An 18440-nucleotide genomic window follows, 5' to 3' on the forward strand; every position below is an offset into this window, starting at 1 on the left:
CCAGGTATTCACAGTATCGCTGTTCGATCGGGCGGGCCTAATTGCTTAAGTGAAACACCCTCAGTTTCATTGGTTATAGTAGCAATGTAAGGGTGGGGACTTCTTTCAAGTTTATAAACCACTGCACCGAGTAAAGGTCTAACGGCAGAACCTTATAACCATGTTCGTTTCTAATCCGCGCTACACTTCGTACGGTAAGCCCACGCTTACACGATAACGTTGTTTGCTCTGATTTACCATTGCGAGATAACACTTGGTCACTTTCTCGTGCTTCCTGTCTGGTATCTTAGGGGGATTTTAAACTGACAGCAACACAAGGGGGCTCGTTGCTTGTAGTTGCAAAGCGAAAGTATGTTGCAGACCAAGACGAGGCGACTCAAAGGTAAGGCGTGCGTCTGAGCGCGTGCTGTGAGATGTGTGGTTTTCAAACTAGAATCTCCACTGGAATTTAATTATTAAATATCACAAATAAAATCAAAAGTACTTAATTTTAGTCAGTTTTTAAATATTAATATAAAATGTATTAAATAGCCATTTTTGGTAGTCCGTTACATTACTATTCCCAAATGGTATGTCCTCTGTTGGCGACGTGTGTTTTAAAGTGGCATGGTTCCGTGGGAAGTTGTTCCCAGATTTTAGTGCGAGGTCCATGGTGACGTGTTAAACAGAGAATATGCTGGATTTCTGCATGACGCGAGAGTTCAGTCCTGTCCTGTTTAGGCAGTAGGCATTCCTTCTACGCTTGATCAAAGTATCGCATGGGGACTGTTAAGCGATTTTTTTTTTTTGTAAACTAAATGTGTATTTCAGATATTTAACTTTTAAATGCCATTTAACTTAACGAAATGACAGTTGACAGTTTTCTTATTAATTTCTCTGAACTGAAATCACCCGTGTAAAGTTCCTCTTCTGAGTGTCTGCACGTAGAGACGCTATATCTGTAGATCGTACAGGGTCCTTTTGTGTGAGAACGGAGATAGAGAGAGTTTAACTGACAGATAACACCCACACTGTCTATAAAACAGGCTACAGTATGGCATTTTATGTGTGCTTATCTGTGTGCTTGTGAACAACAAGGAGGGTCGTGTAACTACTCTCTCTTCAGTAAGGAACACATCTTCTGTTGTATTAATAATGTATACAGTACTAATGTCATGTAGTCTGTCAGGCCTTAATAGGGGCAACTAGTTTGTAAATGGTCATAATTTCGATCTTTCACATAGGCTATCTGTCTGTGTTTAAGTGTATAATGTGTGGAAGTGAAGCAGACGGGACATGGATCTGGGTGCAGGGTGTTGCATCATTATCTGTGTGTGTGTGTCTGTGTGTGTGTGCAGGCACCATCACATTCAACTACTGACAAAGAATAAAAGAAAAGCTAAGGGAAACACAGCTGGCTAAAAAGCTAGACAAGATAATGAGACCCCTGGGGAGACTAATCAAAGGGAACCAATGAACAATCCTACATAAGACAAAACATAGCATCTATGATGGTGTAGGTAGAATTAAAGGACATTTTTTGACACCCCACCCCAGACCTGACTGATTTCCAAATACTTGTTGTAGCCCTAACAATAATGTACACATGTTGATGTATATTCTTGTTGGCACTTTTTTTTTTCACCAGTATGGCAGTTATAATGTTTTTTTTTTTTTCTCTCAGTGAATATACTAGAATCAGAATCAGAATGAGCTTTATTGCCAGGTATGTTTACAAATACGAGGAATTTGTTTTCGTGACAGAAGCTCCGCAGTACAACAGAATGACAGCGACAGAACATAAAACACATAATAAAATAATAAAAAATACAAAGAAGTAGATAGTGAATGACAATATACAAATTGACAATTGTAGGCAGGTATATTACAAAATGCAGTTATGTATGTACATGTATATTATGTGCAAAATTTAAGTGTACTAGGTTTAGGTATGATGTTTTTAACTTAATATTTTGTATTTTTAGGGGATTTTATGGTACTAAATAATAGGAATACAGTAGTTTTAATCCATATATATCCTGTTAACCACTTTTGAGCATAGACCTGAAAATTACACTTCAAACTTAAACTGCTGCAAATCTTGATTTCTTTGAAGTGCAGACTGAAGTTTTGTCTCTTTGTAGAGAAGACACTTTGCGCATTAAGTGAAAAAAAAAAATCAAAATTGTATTCGAAGTGCCTAAAGTTTAAGTTAATTGTTTAGACAAATGCAATTTCAAATTCTGTATTAAGTATAATTTTTATTTTATTTTATTGAAACATTGTGTTAATATCAAAGCCGTAATTCTTTAAAAGTTGTGTTCTGCTTTCAAACTTTCAATGAGACTTTGTTTTGTTTCCGCTAAATATTTACTATGTTTCGAAACCTTCTGATTAAAGTAAATATTTTGCCATTAAAAAAATGACTGAAGCGCTCCCGAGAGTTTAGAGACTAAACTAAGCATAACAAACCAAAACAACATTTATTGCATGAATGGCAGTGACACCCCAATGCAAGCACCAACACATGTATATAATTATAAAATAAAGTTAAAGTATTTAATGTGATCTTATAGAGGGAGATAATTGGTTAGTTGACATTTGGGAGCAGGGCCACGTCCCAAACGATCACCTGACTTCCCAAGCCACCTTATATCGGGCCACCTCATACCGTACTGTTTGTCTCTCTCTGTCGAACCCACCCTTCCCTCCCTTTCTCATCCTTTCAGCTATCCCACATTGTTTTTCTTTCGGGTTGTATTGTCTGGCCTAAATATATGATTGAGACTGTACGCCCACCCGGAGTCTCTCTGAGCCATCAATTATAGATGCATTGATTAACCTGACAATCATCCCATCCCCTCTAGCCCATTGTCTTCTTTCTACTCTTCCCAAACACTCTCTTCAACTAACTCAACTGCAACGCACCATATAAGGCTTCGTAAATGAATTAACAAATGAGTAACCGATTCTGACCACAGCACCACTTTTTAGATTTAATAATATAACAAACAACTCGCCTGATTGTGCCATGTGCCACTTAAAATGCCTCACAATCCAGTAAAGATTCCAGTGAAACTAAATGTTATTGTGCCACAGCTTCCAAAAGCATGTTCCAGTGGCACCAAAGCATAAGATGCCATGTTAAACTTTGTGACCGATCAGTCTGACCGGAATCTCTGCTTTAGTGAAATTACTGTTTTACTTTGTATACTTTGAAGTATATTTTGGATTTTGTCACACAAATAAACACGCGCATGCATTTGTCCATACGGATCATAATTATCTTTAAAAATATTTATATAGATTTTCAATCTTTGCTGGTACTGTGTGTCTCTTGTGTGTTAAGACATACGAGCGGCCCCCACTATGGAAATTAGCAGAAAATTACAAAAAAACAGGATTTGACGAAAACCATCTTAATAAAAAATCCTTCTTAAATAAGCGCAATAAATCCAGAATCAAAAGCTGGGCTGAGAAAGGTACAGATCCACAGTAGTGACTTGGACTTGGACAAAAACATGGACTTTTACCCAGATCAATTTGACCTGCATATTTGGGAACCATTCTTTCTAAATAATTGAGACATGTGTCCTAAGAAAACATGCATTCTCCAAAATTTTCCTAGATAGAAGAACTTCAAGACTGAGTAGATACAAACATGCAGGCACAGGTGAAATCATTGAGTCCTTAAATCAGGAGGATGTTGTGGAAGGCCTTGTGCTTGCTGTTCCCTCTGCTGGACATGCTGTGGTGTTACCGATATTACAGTATTCTTAATACAATTGACATTTACTTTCACTGCTATAGTTCTGCATGCCCTGGTGAACATTTACCGTAGTTGATCTATAGAGTCTAGGGGCCGCTAGCTGGTCTCAGTTTCCGGTGTGCTTCACATTTATTTAGGTGGATCCATTAACCAGGATGACATAGTAGAAACCATCCATTTGTCTGGATGAAGCAGACAGATTAGACAGATTTTTTTTTTTTTTTTTTTTTGGAGTCCATTACAGAATGAGCTAATTGTCAATTGTAGATTCTCAAGGGTGTTGTCTTGTCTTAAATACTTTCTCTTTCATCTCTGCTATCTTTCCTATGTTGCATCCAGCAAGGCAAAGCATCGTGGCTTATGGAGCTGAACTGTGATGGTTAACAAATCACTAGAATGTGTGGGAAAGTCTGGACGTTGATTACTGTGAGTTCTCACTCTTTGCTAATGTATTAGTGGAAGCCCTTAGAAGAAAATGTTGAAACCTTTCAGTGAGGTGTTGTGTGGCTGCAGTTTATTTTTTACTGCATGTTAAAGATGGCCTATGTACAGTAAATTGTATAATGAATACAACAGTGTTTCCATAAGATACACTAACAGTATACATAAGTGAAATATTTTACATGACAGTCGTCCAGAGGTGGGACTTGATTTCTGGCATTTCTTTCATAGGCATTTTCTTTCATCACGTATATTCATGATGTCCAATCCGGGTGTATGCAAAATGACATTAAGAGTCATCTGGTGAGTCTATCCTTCAATTTTTATTTGTGACTTCCTGCCCATATCAATCCCAAGTGAATCTGGAGCTTGTTGCCTTTCATCATGCACATCATGCAAGTTTTTAACTTGGGGAAAGCATTCTGCAATAATGTGCAAAATTCTAGTGTTTTCTAAAAAGAGGTTACGGTCATAGTGTTAAATCATGTATGCACATAACATGCAGCTAACATCTCCCAATATGTAGCCATTCTTACACTTTTACAACTACAGTAGGTGTAATAAAATGTATTTGACTTTTCTGTTAATTATAAAAATAGTCTAAAAGTGGCTCGGTTAAAAATAATAATGAATAACTGACTTTATCAAAACATCAAAATAATTGGCATTTAATTTTCTGACTTTGTGGAACATTTTTAATTCAATAAAGTACAGTAGCCATTATTCTGCTGGGACTAAATTCAACACTATACACTAACAGTATACATAAAACGGATACATACAGTTTATGAATATATAAAATACAACCTATGCAATGTACAAATAAGGACACCGTAAGCAGTCTAATGCTGCACATAGTGACTGGTGCAGGTTAGTGTGTGCATTTGGGTGGGGGGGTAGAAAGGTCCTGTGTGGGGGGGGGGGGCAGAATTTCAGTGGTGCATGGGACAAAAGAGATGGGGGGGGGGTGCTAGGTTGGGACTGAGTTCAGCTTCCTAACATCCTGGTGGATGAAGGGGTCTTTCAGTCTATTGGTTCTCCCTGATGGCAGCAGACTGAAGAAGCTGTGTTTCGGGTGGGTGGGTCACCCGCAATATAGAGGGATTTGCGGGTGAGACGTGTGTTATAAATGTCCTGGAGGGAGGGGAGAGAGGCACCTATGATCTTCTTAGCTGATCTTATTAGTATATTATATTATAACTGTGCAAAAAAAAAAATAGTATATGAGCCTGCCAATGTTCTGCAAGAAAACATAGTAATGCAAACGAACAATTACAAAAACAAAAACAAAGTGTTTAATGTTGGACAAGTTATGGACTTTCCTCATGGCGGGGAGAGGGTTTTACCCCTAGAGCATTTATTAATCCAGGTTAACATTTACTTCTACATTATTCAATTCAAATGCAGTCATGAATATTATTTAAAGGACCCGAGCTATCATGAATTAACAATGAACAGTTATATTTTTATTAATTAACTTTTTAACAGATTAATAAATACTGTAACCATTGTATTAATGTTAGTTAATGCATTTACTAATGTTAACTAATAGAACTTTATTATGCTTTACCCTCAAAACAATATTTAATAATTAGGATAGTCTACAATCATCATTGTAAAAATTAACCAGCATGATGTTCTGGTTAGATAGGTTAAGGGGTAGGTTTGAGGTTAGTACCTCGTTATTGTAATTACTTAGTAAATATGTAGTATGTTCATGCGGAATAAGACTGTAAAATAAAGTGATAGTTTATTTTATGACTATGTACTGACTGTACATGAGTCCTTAAACATGTATATGCTGTATCTTGTTTGAATCTGCATAGGACGACCTGTTGTTGGAAGAGCACATGTTTGAGGTTAAGGAGTTCTCACCTGAAACGAAGGTATGAGCAAATAACATAAGATGACTTTTATTTACTCATTAACTTTAATTTACCCTTTATATTAGTAGTAGTAGTTGGATATTATAAGCAGTATTGGCTTCTTGAGATAAAGTTTCTTGTGATCTCAAATGTGTTGTACACATAATTAAAACATAATTTATTAACTTGTGCTACAAAACTGCATTTTCCTGTCAGTCTATGCTGGTATGAATTTTAGTTTAAAAAGTTATATTTACAATATTTTTCTGACTGTTTTCCCAGGAACGCGAGCTTCTATCTATAGTAAACTCCTTATGTTCAATATGGAGTAATAACAAACTAAAGAACAAGAACATTTTGAGAGTGCTAGAAACGTTCCGTATAATGTTGCATAATGTGAGTATACTGCTTACTCGATCATGTTCTGTCATTCTGTTTCAAATATCAAATCGAATCAGTTCTGACGGCATGGTTTCCCTATTTCTCTCTACAGCTAGACCACAATTTTGAGACACTTTGTACTAATCTCACCTGCACAGAGGAGTACACAGTACGCCGCATTAACACGAGTACTTTTGGAGAAATGTACAAAAAATCTTGTGGTGGATCAGTATCAGGTATGCACATTAAACCTGTCATTTATGCTTTTTCTTTAGTCTTGCCCATCCTTAATTTATTCATAATCTGAACATTGGCCACCATAAATCTCTGGCAAGGCAACAGTCTGTAGATGAACACATTTAATTGAGACAGAATATTTAATAAACAAGCAAATTTACATGGAGTGCTACTGTATGTTGAATGTTATGAATTATACATGTTTGAAAATGCACACTTTGCTCACTTTCTCTTTTCTCTACTTAGACCTGAAATGTCCATCAAAAAGTAAGTTATTTGACATTATCTCCCTTTTAGTCCATGAAACGGATTTCTTTAGCTCTCTAAGCACACAGTGTTTGTTAATCTGAGTGTTGTACTACAGAAATCATTTTTGAATGAATCTGTTTTGTAATTACACAGGTACAACCATCAACCCAACCACCGAATACAGTAAGCCGTTTCTTATTTCACATCTCAAACACACACATTTTAATTAACCATTCAAATTAAAAACCGATCATTAGTTCATGTACATTCAAATCTAAAATTATTTAAATCAAAATTGAATGTCAGATCTTACTATTTGAAAGTACATGGCCTAAACATCCACTACTAAACAGACAATCATTAAATGGTGACAACAAGCCAAGTCTCTCTAGTTTTGCTGTAACAGATGCGAACTTGAAGATAATGTGGGGGGGGGGGGGCTTTCGGAGCACATGTGTGGTATTATAGCTGTATTGGTCTTTTGAAGAGAAGTCTAATATAATTTCTTTTCTAATTGATCACATAGGCTCAGCATTTTTAACAACGGTCAGTTTAATCACCACAGATAACGAAAGTAAGCAAATTCAGTTTTGTATTTCATATTCACATCAACACTGATTACAGGACCGATAGTTTGTCTGCCAAGTGAATCTGAGTTTTGACATAAAACCACATTTTCTAATCACAACAGCTTTAACAACGGTCAGCCCAAACATCACTGCTACTGAAAGTAAGGATCACATCAATCTTCTCAAATGAAGTATATACAGAGTATTTGCTTCTAATACACGGAGCATTTAATCCCAGTTGTGTAGAAAGTGTTGTACAAATTTGATATTTAAAGAAGCCAACTTAAATTTAACTGGAAATATCCTTTATTTTTGATTATATGGTAAGATTAGTCTTTTATGGGCTTATTTAACAGTTTTTTTTGTTTTTGTTTTTTTTAATGAGTATGCAATATTTTGTAGATATGACCGCAGTTTCATCGGCCCGTACAGAAACCATCAGTAAGTTTGTCTCTTGTGAGAGCAGCTTCATCTGTAATGAGCAGCATAATGCCTTCAGCACACACACACACACACACAGTGGTCTCTTTCAGTGGCCAGCCGAAACATTATGCATTAAGAAAGGTTCAGCTCTAGTGCAGTGTCTATTTCAGTTATCTTCCCATTAGCTTGAACCCATCTGACCCTCTCTTTTACATGGCCTCATAACTTCTATAGAAATGGTGCCATCTGCTTGTTTTGGTTGTTGCTATTTGCACAATTCTCACCTGTTTTTGAAACACTCATTGCATTATTAAACTCACCATTTATTCGTCAATATTTAGTCCATGTATACAAACTTGTACGTTGTGACTTGCTTATAATTGGCAGATTAAAAATAGCAGGTGCATAGATGCAACTAATGAAGTCACCACAGCTTGTGCATGGTCACTAATAACTAATTTTACTAATACAGCCATTTACTATTACTAATAATTTTGCATATTGCAATAATTACTAATAGTTTTGTGAAATGGAATCTAATAGATTTTTTTTCTTATCATAGTCATCATACTTTAAAAAAATATTTTATTTTGAGTGATTATATTAATCTTTTAGACACTGGCTTGTATATCATGTTTTTATATGGTTTTCCCTTTTATTACAGTTCAAGCATTAAAAGATGACAATCGGCATCTGTGGGGTAAGTGTGAGATCTGTGGGTCTTTCTGATCAATTATTTGGTCTTTCCAGTTTTCACTCTTACTACAGATCTCTTTATAAACCAATTCCCCTCCTCTCCCCTCCAAGCTGCCACTAAAGCGAGTTTGGGACTCCTGGTTGTCTCGTTTCTGCTAAATGTTGTTCTACTCCTCATGGTGGTTCATGTATACAGGAAGGTAAAACGATCTAAGCATTAATTTTGTTTGTGAATTTATATAAATTAAAGCATGTTATTTTGTATTTGGGTGAAGGGGTGTGGTTTAATTTCAAACCATTGCTTCATGCTAAAATAGGAGTCATCTATCATAATACTGCTTTCTCCATGAAACAATTTTGTCTGAACGTAAGAGAAATATGAACAGATCGAGCACCATTTAAAAGTAAAAACTGCCAAGATAAAAAGGGAAGCACTTTCACTGGAGGAAGCGTGATATATTTTTTTTTGTTGTTTGTTTATTTATAAAAAATGTAAATTTAAATGGAAATGCTTGATTTGCTCACATGGCAATCATTTATGGTATTATTTCAAGTGTTAATTATAAGAGTTACTTTTATATCAGTATGTAATATTTTGTTAATGTAACATTTTGAACCTTTTGTTAATGAATGTTGATTTAAGCTTAACAAAGCCTTCAGTATACAATCAGTGACCTTTTTTTTTTTTTTTTTTTTTGTAATAAAGAAAAACAATTTCTTACGGAGTGAGGGACCTGGAGGGGTACAGAATGAAGTGATCTGAAAACAGGTAACACCAACTTTTTGTAGATTTATGGAAATGGTTCAAATGAGCTGGATCAATAATAAACTTTCATTAAAGTACAGCTGTCTTGGACATTAAGCCATGCGTATATAAGGAGAATGTCAGATTAATCACATTATACTTTTTTGTTTCCTAGCAGTGAATGACCATAATAGCACTTTGGTAAGCTAATCTTTTTGTCACTCATTTTAATTACTGAGTTACTGTATATATTAATTTTTTTTTCTTTTTTTTTCTTCTTCAAGTTGGTTGTTTGTCATTCTCCAGACATCGGTCACGGCTTCCACACTTTGTATGCATGGTACAATGCTGTCTTTGAATCTGTGGCTAGCAACCATCCTAATATATGCAACTTGTTATATTAATATACTAAGTCATGTCCACACAGATTGTGTATTTTACAGTTTCTACTTGTGCTTGTCGTGGATGTGCCTCTGTGACTGTTAACACTCATCTATAAAGTACCTCTGTTCATGGTTTCTGACCTAGAATGATATGGAACTAAATGGTCTGTCTGTCCAGCATTTGTTCACATAAAAATATCACAACCAGTACAGAAATTATTGGGAAAAAAGATCTGTGCCCTTTAGCATTCAGATCTTGAATGGTTGTGCCAGACAGGTGTGTTTTTTTGTTTTTGTTTTTTAAAGGAATGATGGGAAAGAAAAGTATTTGCAGCTGATCGCACTGCAACATTGTTTGTATTTTATTTTTTTAATGCAATATCTAACTATGTTTATTTTGCTGTGTTTGCGATTTTAAGAAAGGACATGCAGAATTTATTTATTTTTATATTCACTCAAAGAGTTTGTATTTAATTTTATGTTAATGATCTTTGTGCTTTTGTGTAAAAGAATGATAATCGTTTGCTACAGAGTGCACCCAATAAAACAGGAAATATGATCATGTGTATCTTAGACCTCATTAAATGGCACTAAAAAGTTCTCATAAAAATAAAAACTTAATTACATTTTCCTTAGTCTTTGTCTTTTTTATGACCAAGAAGTGGTATGTGCTCCCTGCTTTATCCTCTGGGGACTGGACTGGACTCGGAGGCCACTCTCTCAGAAGCCTGTCATTGTGCCTCGTACCCGTCTATTGTTTGGACTGTTCACCTCCTCTCCTTCAATCTCTTGTCTTGTCAATAAACCCATTAAAGGGATAGCTCACCCAAAAATGAAAATTCTCTCATTTACTAACTCTTGTCGTTCCAAAGCTGTATGGTTTGGTGGTTGCCATTGACTTCCATAGAATTTTTTTTTTTCCTGCTATGGAAGTAAATGGGAACCACCAACTGTTTGATTACCAGCCATCTTCAAAATAGATTTTATGTTCAACATAAGAAAGCAACTTTGGAACGAGGTAAATGATGACACAATTTTCATTTTTGGGTGAACTATCACTTTAACACTCATTCTGCACTTAAGTCCTATCCTTGTATCTCTGACATTAAAGCTACTTAAAACTTTCATGCTAGGCTTTTTGAAGACAACTCAAAGTTTATCTGGACAAACTTTTTCCCCTAGTTATTTAAATTGATCTATTCATTATTACTTTATGAAAATGTTGCTAAGTTTTTACTTCCACTACACTTCTTGTCTCATTACATAAGGGATAGGCAACTTCGGTCCTAGAGGGCCACTGTCCTGCAGAGTTTAGCTCCAACCCTAATTAAACACACCTGAACAAGGCAATCAGTGCTTTCGGGATTACTAGATAGATACAGGCAGGTGAGTTTTTATGAGGACTGAAGCTAAACTCTGCAGGATAGTGGGCCTCCAGGACCGGAGTTGCCTATCCCTACATTACATGTTATCCCAAGAACATATTCATATGCAAATTAGACACAGTATATAGATAGTTTGCACAGAGTGGAAAACATTTTTATGGATATTTTACATGGATATTACATGAATAGAAGAGTATATCAAATCATTCTGCTACATTTTTTATAACATAGTTGAGAATCACCTTTGTATAAAGTTAAAGTTGTATTTAGTTTACTTATTTTTAAATATACATACACATATATATATATATATATATATATATATATATATATATATATATACACACACACATATGTATATACATACATATATACATACATATATACATACATATACATATATATATATATATATATATATATATATATATATATATAATTTTTTTTTAAAAATAAGTAAACTAAAACATTGTTTTTGCTTTAACTGGAAAAAGCAGTGTACTTTTTAATTAAATCAGGCACCTACCATAGTTAAACTAAAGTAAACAAGGTACTTTTATTTTGACACCTACAGGAAAGGCTGCACTAACGTCAAGCTAAACAGCACATGCTGATATGATTATTGCATGTATTTTTATTGCATGTCTTAGTCGCTCAGTGAGTATATCATTATGTAAACGTGCTATTTGGTTTCATATCCGCGTGTTCTGCATTCAAAAGCGCGCGTGTAACGGCGAGCTTTTAGTTTATCTTCATACGTTAGCAGTTTAGCAGTGCGTTTGTGTCTGTGCACTCCGTGACACTTTAGCCAGAGGGGCCCAAACTCGGTCCTGGAGGGCCGGTGTCCAGTAGAGTTTAGCCCTAACTTGCCTCAACACACCTGCTGGTAAGTGTCTAGTAACGTTATGCCTCTAAGAGCTTGATTAGCTGGTTCAGGTGTGTTTATTTTAACTGGGGTTGAGCTAAACTATGCAGGACACCGGTCCTGGGCACCCCTGCTTTAAATAGATAAGCGATTCCCAAAACCATAGTTGCTACCCTGTTAGCAACTTAGTTGGTTTGCAATGGGAAATTGCATTACAACAAACAAAGTTGCTAACTTAGTTAGCACCTATGGTTTTGGGAATCGCACCCCAGATTGCGTACTTTAACATTTTGTGTAGTGTGTCATTATAAAATGTGCCTGTTGTCCTGTAGCCACGTGTGTAGTCATGGAGACAGACGCGTCTCTCCTCGACGTTGAGCTTGAGCAGAAACAGCAAGAAGAGCTTTATCAACAACTTCTGCTTCAGGTAACCGCTTCGACACACACAGCGCAGATGAAACATTATATACAGCATATAAGTGTTATGTGAGTAATAATGTAATACTATATTTCAAAGCAGTTCCCAGAGAAATATCGACTGGCACAGTACGTTCCGTTTCATATGCATCAAAAATGCACGTTTAAAGGGATAGTTCACTCGAAAATGAAAATGCTGTCATCATTTACTCATCCACATTTTGTTACAAACCTGTGTTACTGTCTGTCTACTGCAAAACACAAAAAGAGATTTGGTGGGGTTAGAGGATAGGGATTTGTAGATGTAAGGTGATAATACATAGGGCAACTTTTTTGAGCAATGTTTTTGGGCACTTTCCCTTTGAGAATTGGCAAAAGATTTCTATCTGGATACTTTAGATCGGCCATGGGCACGGTGTCTCAGCTGGTTGGCCATTGACGGCAACATTGCTGTGCAAAAAGGTGCACAGAGTATCATTACCTTCAGTCACTTTTTTTTTTTGTATGGAAATGAATGAAAGTGCATGCTGATTAAGTTTGTCAGTAATTTGACTTTCTGCCTAATAACAATTTTCACCAAAAAACAAAAAGAATGGTAGTCTATGTAATTTACAGTTTATGCATACTTTTCTGGCGTCATACAATAGATGTGTGTGGTCCAGTTTGTAAAAGGACAATGTTAAATCGTCAGGGGTGAACTATCTCAGCCAGAAACGTTATGGATTCTGCAGTTTGTATTATCTGATTAAAAACAGAATAGATTTTAAAACACTAGGCATCATACTCCTGCTGACTTTGTAAAAAGTCACATAGGGAAAGACTGGCCATCACACATTAAACGACCAAGGATCACACACTACCTAACTTTGGAGCTCAGTATCTCCTTTATTTTTATGCAGGTGACATGTTAAACTTTTCCATCCTGAGCACAGACTATTCTACTTTTGCATTAAATTTCAGACAATATGTAGAATTGTATTATTTTTCTTTTCTTTCCCAACTTGTATGTGTTCACAAGACTCTTTGGATAAAGTCGTCTACCGATTGTACCAATGAAAATGTATATCTCTAAAACTGTAAATAAAATTTGTTGTCCTTTGGTCACTAAACCCAGATGGAGAGCTATTCTAAGACAAAAACAACTTTTGTTTTATCCAACCTTACAGACCATGGGAAAAGTGCAAAGCGAAAGTCCCCTCTCCAAAGTCATCTGTCCACAACCAGGTTAGTCTCATATTTTATAAAAAATTCTCTCAGGACATTATATTTTGGAGTCATTGGTGGTTTTTGTTTATTATGTAATGAAACTTGTTTGAATTGATCTGCTTTATGTCAGGCATGTGTGTGAAGACCTCCTCCGTGTCAGACAAAAAGAAGGTCTTTCTGAATATCTGTCAGTCCCAGGCGGTGCCGCCCCCTCCTCATCTGTCCCAGCAAGCCCTCGTGGATCTCCTGGAGTCAGAAGACCCGACGAGTTACAGAGTGCCCATGAGTCTCGGCGAGCCACATACAGAAGTGGACAACAGTGAGAGACTTTCACATTTACTCCATTTGCCTTTTATTATCGGTTCCATAATCCAAACTGAAATTTATTGTTTCAATTCAAAGCGTAGTCTAATCTGGTTGACATAAGTCACCAAATAGGAAATAACTATAATGAAAAGGAAATAAACTGTTCTAAATGGTGTCATTAAATGTGAATGGCAAGAACCGACACTTAAAGCTAAAATGAATGAAAGGAAGTAGATTTGCAATGGAAATATTCTTATGTTTGCCAGGCACACAAGGCTGTACTGTGTATGATGTCGTGATCAACGATGAGTTCTTCCAGAAATGTCAGGTGTGTGTCTTGTATGTGAAGGTATGCAGTGAAAGTACCTCAGGAATATCTGACCGCATTCATGGCTATCCTTGTGTATGTTTTCACCCAACAGAATGATAGCCTGTTCCAGCAGTTTCTTATCGCAGTGTCTTTGGAGGGACTTGAAAACAAATACAACCTTGAGTTGAGCAGAGGTCAGACTGAATACAGCACATCTTGATACTTATCATTATTCTTCATGAGGGTCAGAAATTAACTTTTCCATTAAGGGGCAATATTTGCCGCCTGGAATTAATTTTCATTTACACAGTTTAAAGCTGCACTTCTACTTGTATTTACACACGCACAAAAAAAAAAAAAAATGAAATAGAAATAGCCCTAGATATAAAATAAAAAAAACAGGAATTCATTAGAATTAATTTTTTCCAAAGCCACCATTAATTTCTGACCCGCCTCTGTATCTGTCTAGTTCAGATAATGCCACTTCCATACCATGTCCACTGATCCTTTCATGTCATTTTCCCCCCCAGATACTAAGGTTTTGAAGAACAGGAAATTCATGGGCTCTATAGCAGAACAAAACATTCGTACCAAGAGTAAACCAATTATCCAGGAAATTGACTCGAAGTGAGTTCTTTGTTACTTCGGGGTGATTTGGGGTGGTGCTCAATCAGGTTGTGGGGGGGTTGGGGTAAATCTCAAACAAATAACACTCATGAGAAGCTTACTAATGTATTGGAATCAGCCGTTTAATTGTTTCAGAAAATAGAACCAAGCTACATGTAAACACCAATGTCTATGGTAAAATCCTAAACCGTAAAAACAGCTAATTAAACAACTTTACAGGTAAAGTTTTGACAAAAACTTTGTCTTGTAAAAAGCAAATGCCGCTTATGGAAAAGCAGAAATACAGCGGTTATCCCATACACCATATCAAATGCATGCTAAACTTACAGCACATGTAATGGGGTTTGCTACATTCATTCATCTGTGTATCAAACCTGTGAAACATTTGTACTAAAATCTTAATGAACATAAACATAATTTAGTTATATTAGATGTATGTTTTATCAGTGATTTTAGGATTTAATTGGGCAAATTCGTGATATTCTGCAAACAGCTTTGTTAAAAGAGGAGTAAACAATTTGAGGTTTCAGTTTCTTTGTGAATTAAGCAAATTTTATGTAGTTTTTTTCCTTTCTTTTTTTCTCTATCATATATCAGTATTTGCGTTAGCCATTGACAATATCGTCTGGCCTTGTAGAATCTATAATTATTTTGTTTTCAAATATTTATAAAATACAAAAAAAAAAACCCTCCAATAATTATAATGTAAATAAATAAATGCAAACAGTGGTTTGATTGTTAAATGAGGTGACGTGCTTCTGAACTCAACATGAAGAAAACAGATTAAATCGGGTGACACTTCTGGATCAGTATTGCAAGGATACATTTTGCTTAAAGGGTTAGTTCACCCAAAAATGTAAAATAGCCCATAAATTACTTGCCCTCAAGTCATCCTAGGTGTATATGGTTTTCTTATTTCAGAGGAATCCAGTCGTAATTATAAAAAAAAGTTGTCTTTGATTTTTCAAGCTCTATCATTGCAGTCAGCAGGTTTTGCAGTGCATCAGTCCAGAAGAGGAGAAATAAAAATCCAAAAACCCATCCATTTAAAAACAAAAAAGTGCCTCACGCAGCTCAGGGGGGTGAACAAAGTCCTCCTTCAGTGATTTGATGTGTTTATGTAATAAAAATAACCAAATTCAAAATGTAATAATCACTTTAATCTAGCATGTGCAAGTTGCAACACTGACCTCCATAACCTCATCCTCCCAGAGCTGCTTGTGTACAACTGTAGGTGCAAGCTAGATTAAAGTGATTTATGTTTTGAATATGGATATTGAGTTGTCAGTGTGTGCAGCCTACTGTTAACATACACAGTTCCCTCCATAAGTATTGGAACCTTGAAGACAAAATTGCTTTCTCTGCTGTGGAGTCAAGACATTTGCAAATATGATTAAAAGATGAATATGCAACAAAACTACAGAATGTCACATTTTATTATTGTGTCTTTCGACACATACACGTTTTACCAAATAAAAAGGACAGCACTTTGAGTTCATCTCTCTTCAACTGGTGAAATTAATGTTCAATTTATATTTAAATCTGGAGATTGATTTGGGCAATCCAAGACTTTAAATTTCTTTGCCCTGATGAAGTCCTTGTCTGAACTGGCATGGTGTTTTTGGTCATTGTCCTGATCCAATATGAAGTGCTTTCTAATGAGTTTGGTGGCATTTTCTAGAGTATTGGTAGCCAAGATGATTTTATACTCTTAGAAGTCATCACTAAATGAAGTGGTCCTGTTCTAGAGACAGCCATTCACGCGTTTCCATGCCTTGACACCACCTCCACCAAGCTTTACAGATGAGCTTGTATGTGTAGGATCATTTGCAGTTCCCTTTTTTTCTCCACAATTTTGCTTTCCAAACACTTAGATCAAAGTTCATCTTTGTCTCATCGGTCCATCAACTCAGTTCCAAAACTCTACTGGCTCACATTTGTGAAGAATCTTGCCTTTGTATTTTTGGTCCTGATCAGAGGTTTGCATCTTGCCGTGTAGCTTCTGTAATTCTGTGTCAAATTCTCCTGTGGACTGTAGATTGACAGAGCATCACCCCAGCTTTCTGGAGGTTGTTGGTAATTTTACAGACATGTATTTTAGGGTTCACTTTCACAGCTTTTATGATTTGTCTGTCATCAACTACTATTGTTTTTCTCAGCCGATCAGGTCGTCGCTGGTTGTTGATGACACCAGTTACCAAATTTCTCCATGCCCTGTTTTTCCTATAGTTCTAATTGACTTCCTCTTTTCTTTAAGCCTCCAAATTTCTTGCTTTTCTTTCAGAGTTGACTTCCTTGTCTTCAACCTGGTTTGTGTTTCATCGTCAAATGCAAGACTTAGAATGCAGAAGCAATGGATATAACTGATAACACACATTCTCTACTTTTAATTTGAAGAATGAATGCAACAGGACACAGCTGAACACTTAGAAAGACATGTGAGGAAACCGTTCCAATACTTCTGCTCACATCAGATAGGGAGATGAAACTTGAGTTGTGCTGATCTTCTTAGCTGGTAAAACATCTTTGTTCTGAATCACCCAATAATAAAATGTGACCACCTGTAGTTTGTCTCGTATTCATCTTTTATTCATATTTACAGGTTTCTTGACTCCACAGCAAACAGAATAATTTTGTCTTTACTGTTCCAATACTTGTGGAGTATTGTATGTCTCTGTGGCTCATTGCTCTTTTCTGCACCTGATCCCATTGATTGTTGACCTGCTGAATAGCTATAATGTGAATTCCTTTAATCACTTTGTTCTTTGTGGACAGGCAGTCTGACTCCTTTCCTTCATCAGCCAAACGGTACGTTTATTTGGAGAGTTTTTTTTAATGCATTTGTAAATTTAGTGTTTCCCTTTCAAATGTGTTTTGCTTTCACTTATGTTTGACAAACCAGGGATGAGTACAAAGACTTAGTTTTGTCTTCATTTGTTGTTTAATGTGGTATATTACTGATTATAGTAAGGCAGAACTTTACCTGTAACTTAAATGAATGTTTTCATTGTGCTTCATACTCCAGTCCAGAGTTCAGTTTATTAGTGGAGCCCCCAACTGGAAATGCGGAGCATCTGATCGCTGAGATTCTTCTACCTGGAGTGGTGAGTAATGGAGGCCTGGTTTTGGATTAAGTTCAAGCACTTGTTAACGCACAGTACATGATTCTAGACTTGACTGTCTTCCTCACTAGATATCTGCTCGCGCTCTTGTTCTGGATTTGGGAGAGGACAGACTAGTGCTGAATGCTCGACCTTCTCTTTTCCACTTGGATATTTTCTTCCCCCTGCTTATTGACCAAGAAAACAGTGCTGCCCAGTTCAACACAAATACACAAGTAAGTAAGCATAGCATACTTTGTCCAATTAAAGTTTATTATTTACATTTTTGTTTTATAAGCGGTACACCGTTACCGCTCTTTGACCCATTATATTTGTGCTGGTGCAGATTTGCAGTATGCCTGATACAGTCTTTTCCTGTTTTCTTTTCAGGTGCTCACAGTGACCATGCCAGTAGTGTCTTCATAAAAACTGTTGCAAGGCTATTATTTCATAATAAACTTCATTTAGTATACAGAAAGTGATTTG

At 36.1% G+C, this 18440-nt stretch overlaps 2 protein-coding genes across 10 annotated transcripts; both read left to right on the top strand.

Annotated features, from left to right (window-relative positions):
* Nucleotides 1–59: 59 nt before the first annotated feature.
* On the top strand, nucleotides 60–10363 carry LOC113045795 (uncharacterized). Of its 8 annotated transcripts, none has more exons than XM_026206460.1 (17): nucleotides 60–194; nucleotides 291–382; nucleotides 4088–4174; nucleotides 4421–4492; nucleotides 6016–6075; nucleotides 6337–6450; nucleotides 6548–6671; nucleotides 6919–6939; nucleotides 7075–7104; nucleotides 7448–7495; nucleotides 7613–7651; nucleotides 7893–7931; nucleotides 8578–8613; nucleotides 8721–8809; nucleotides 9316–9378; nucleotides 9530–9555; nucleotides 9639–10363. In XM_026206460.1, exons 3-15 carry the CDS (start codon nucleotides 4145–4147, stop codon nucleotides 9370–9372), a joined length of 759 nt encoding a protein of 252 aa, XP_026062245.1. In that variant the 5' UTR covers nucleotides 60–194; nucleotides 291–382; nucleotides 4088–4144; the 3' UTR covers nucleotides 9373–9378; nucleotides 9530–9555; nucleotides 9639–10363. The 8 variants fall into 8 exon arrangements, with proteins under 8 accessions (XP_026062245.1, XP_026062251.1, XP_026062265.1 ...); XM_026206466.1 differs by having other exon boundaries at nucleotides 9533–9555; XM_026206480.1 differs by having other exon boundaries at nucleotides 9334–9378.
* Nucleotides 10364–11684: 1321 nt separating this feature from the next.
* pih1d1 (PIH1 domain containing 1) lies at nucleotides 11685–18432 on the top strand. 2 transcript variants are annotated; one of them, XM_026206530.1, is made up of 11 exons: nucleotides 11685–12008; nucleotides 12320–12414; nucleotides 13571–13628; nucleotides 13741–13929; nucleotides 14183–14244; nucleotides 14339–14420; nucleotides 14757–14853; nucleotides 17629–17661; nucleotides 17879–17957; nucleotides 18047–18190; nucleotides 18345–18432. In XM_026206530.1, exons 2-11 carry the CDS (start codon nucleotides 12334–12336, stop codon nucleotides 18378–18380), a joined length of 861 nt encoding a protein of 286 aa, XP_026062315.1. In that variant the 5' UTR covers nucleotides 11685–12008; nucleotides 12320–12333; the 3' UTR covers nucleotides 18381–18432. The 2 variants fall into 2 exon arrangements, with proteins under 2 accessions (XP_026062315.1, XP_026062323.1); XM_026206538.1 differs by having other exon boundaries at nucleotides 11685–11779.
* Nucleotides 18433–18440: the final 8 nt, after the last annotated feature.

The sequence above is a fragment of the Carassius auratus genome, chromosome 3 (genome assembly GCF_003368295.1).
Source record: "Carassius auratus strain Wakin chromosome 3, ASM336829v1, whole genome shotgun sequence".
Lineage (NCBI taxonomy): Eukaryota > Metazoa > Chordata > Actinopteri > Cypriniformes > Cyprinidae > Carassius > Carassius auratus.

Coding starts and splice junctions, on each gene's coding strand:
- LOC113045795 (XM_026206460.1), top strand. CDS start 4,145: ATGTGTGGGAAAGTCTGGACGTTGATTACT. Junction 4,175..4,420: donor AAGTCTGGACGTTGATTACT/GTGAGTTCTCAC, acceptor TTTCTTTCATAG/GCATTTTCTTTCATCACGTA. Junction 6,451..6,547: donor TCCGTATAATGTTGCATAAT/GTGAGTATACTG, acceptor TTCTCTCTACAG/CTAGACCACAATTTTGAGAC.
- pih1d1 (XM_026206530.1), top strand. CDS start 12,334: ATGGAGACAGACGCGTCTCTCCTCGACGTTGAGCTTGAGCAGAAACAG. Junction 13,629..13,740: donor AGTCATCTGTCCACAACCAG/GTTAGTCTCATA, acceptor GCTTTATGTCAG/GCATGTGTGTGAAGACCTCC. Junction 14,245..14,338: donor AGTTCTTCCAGAAATGTCAG/GTGTGTGTCTTG, acceptor TTCACCCAACAG/AATGATAGCCTGTTCCAGCA.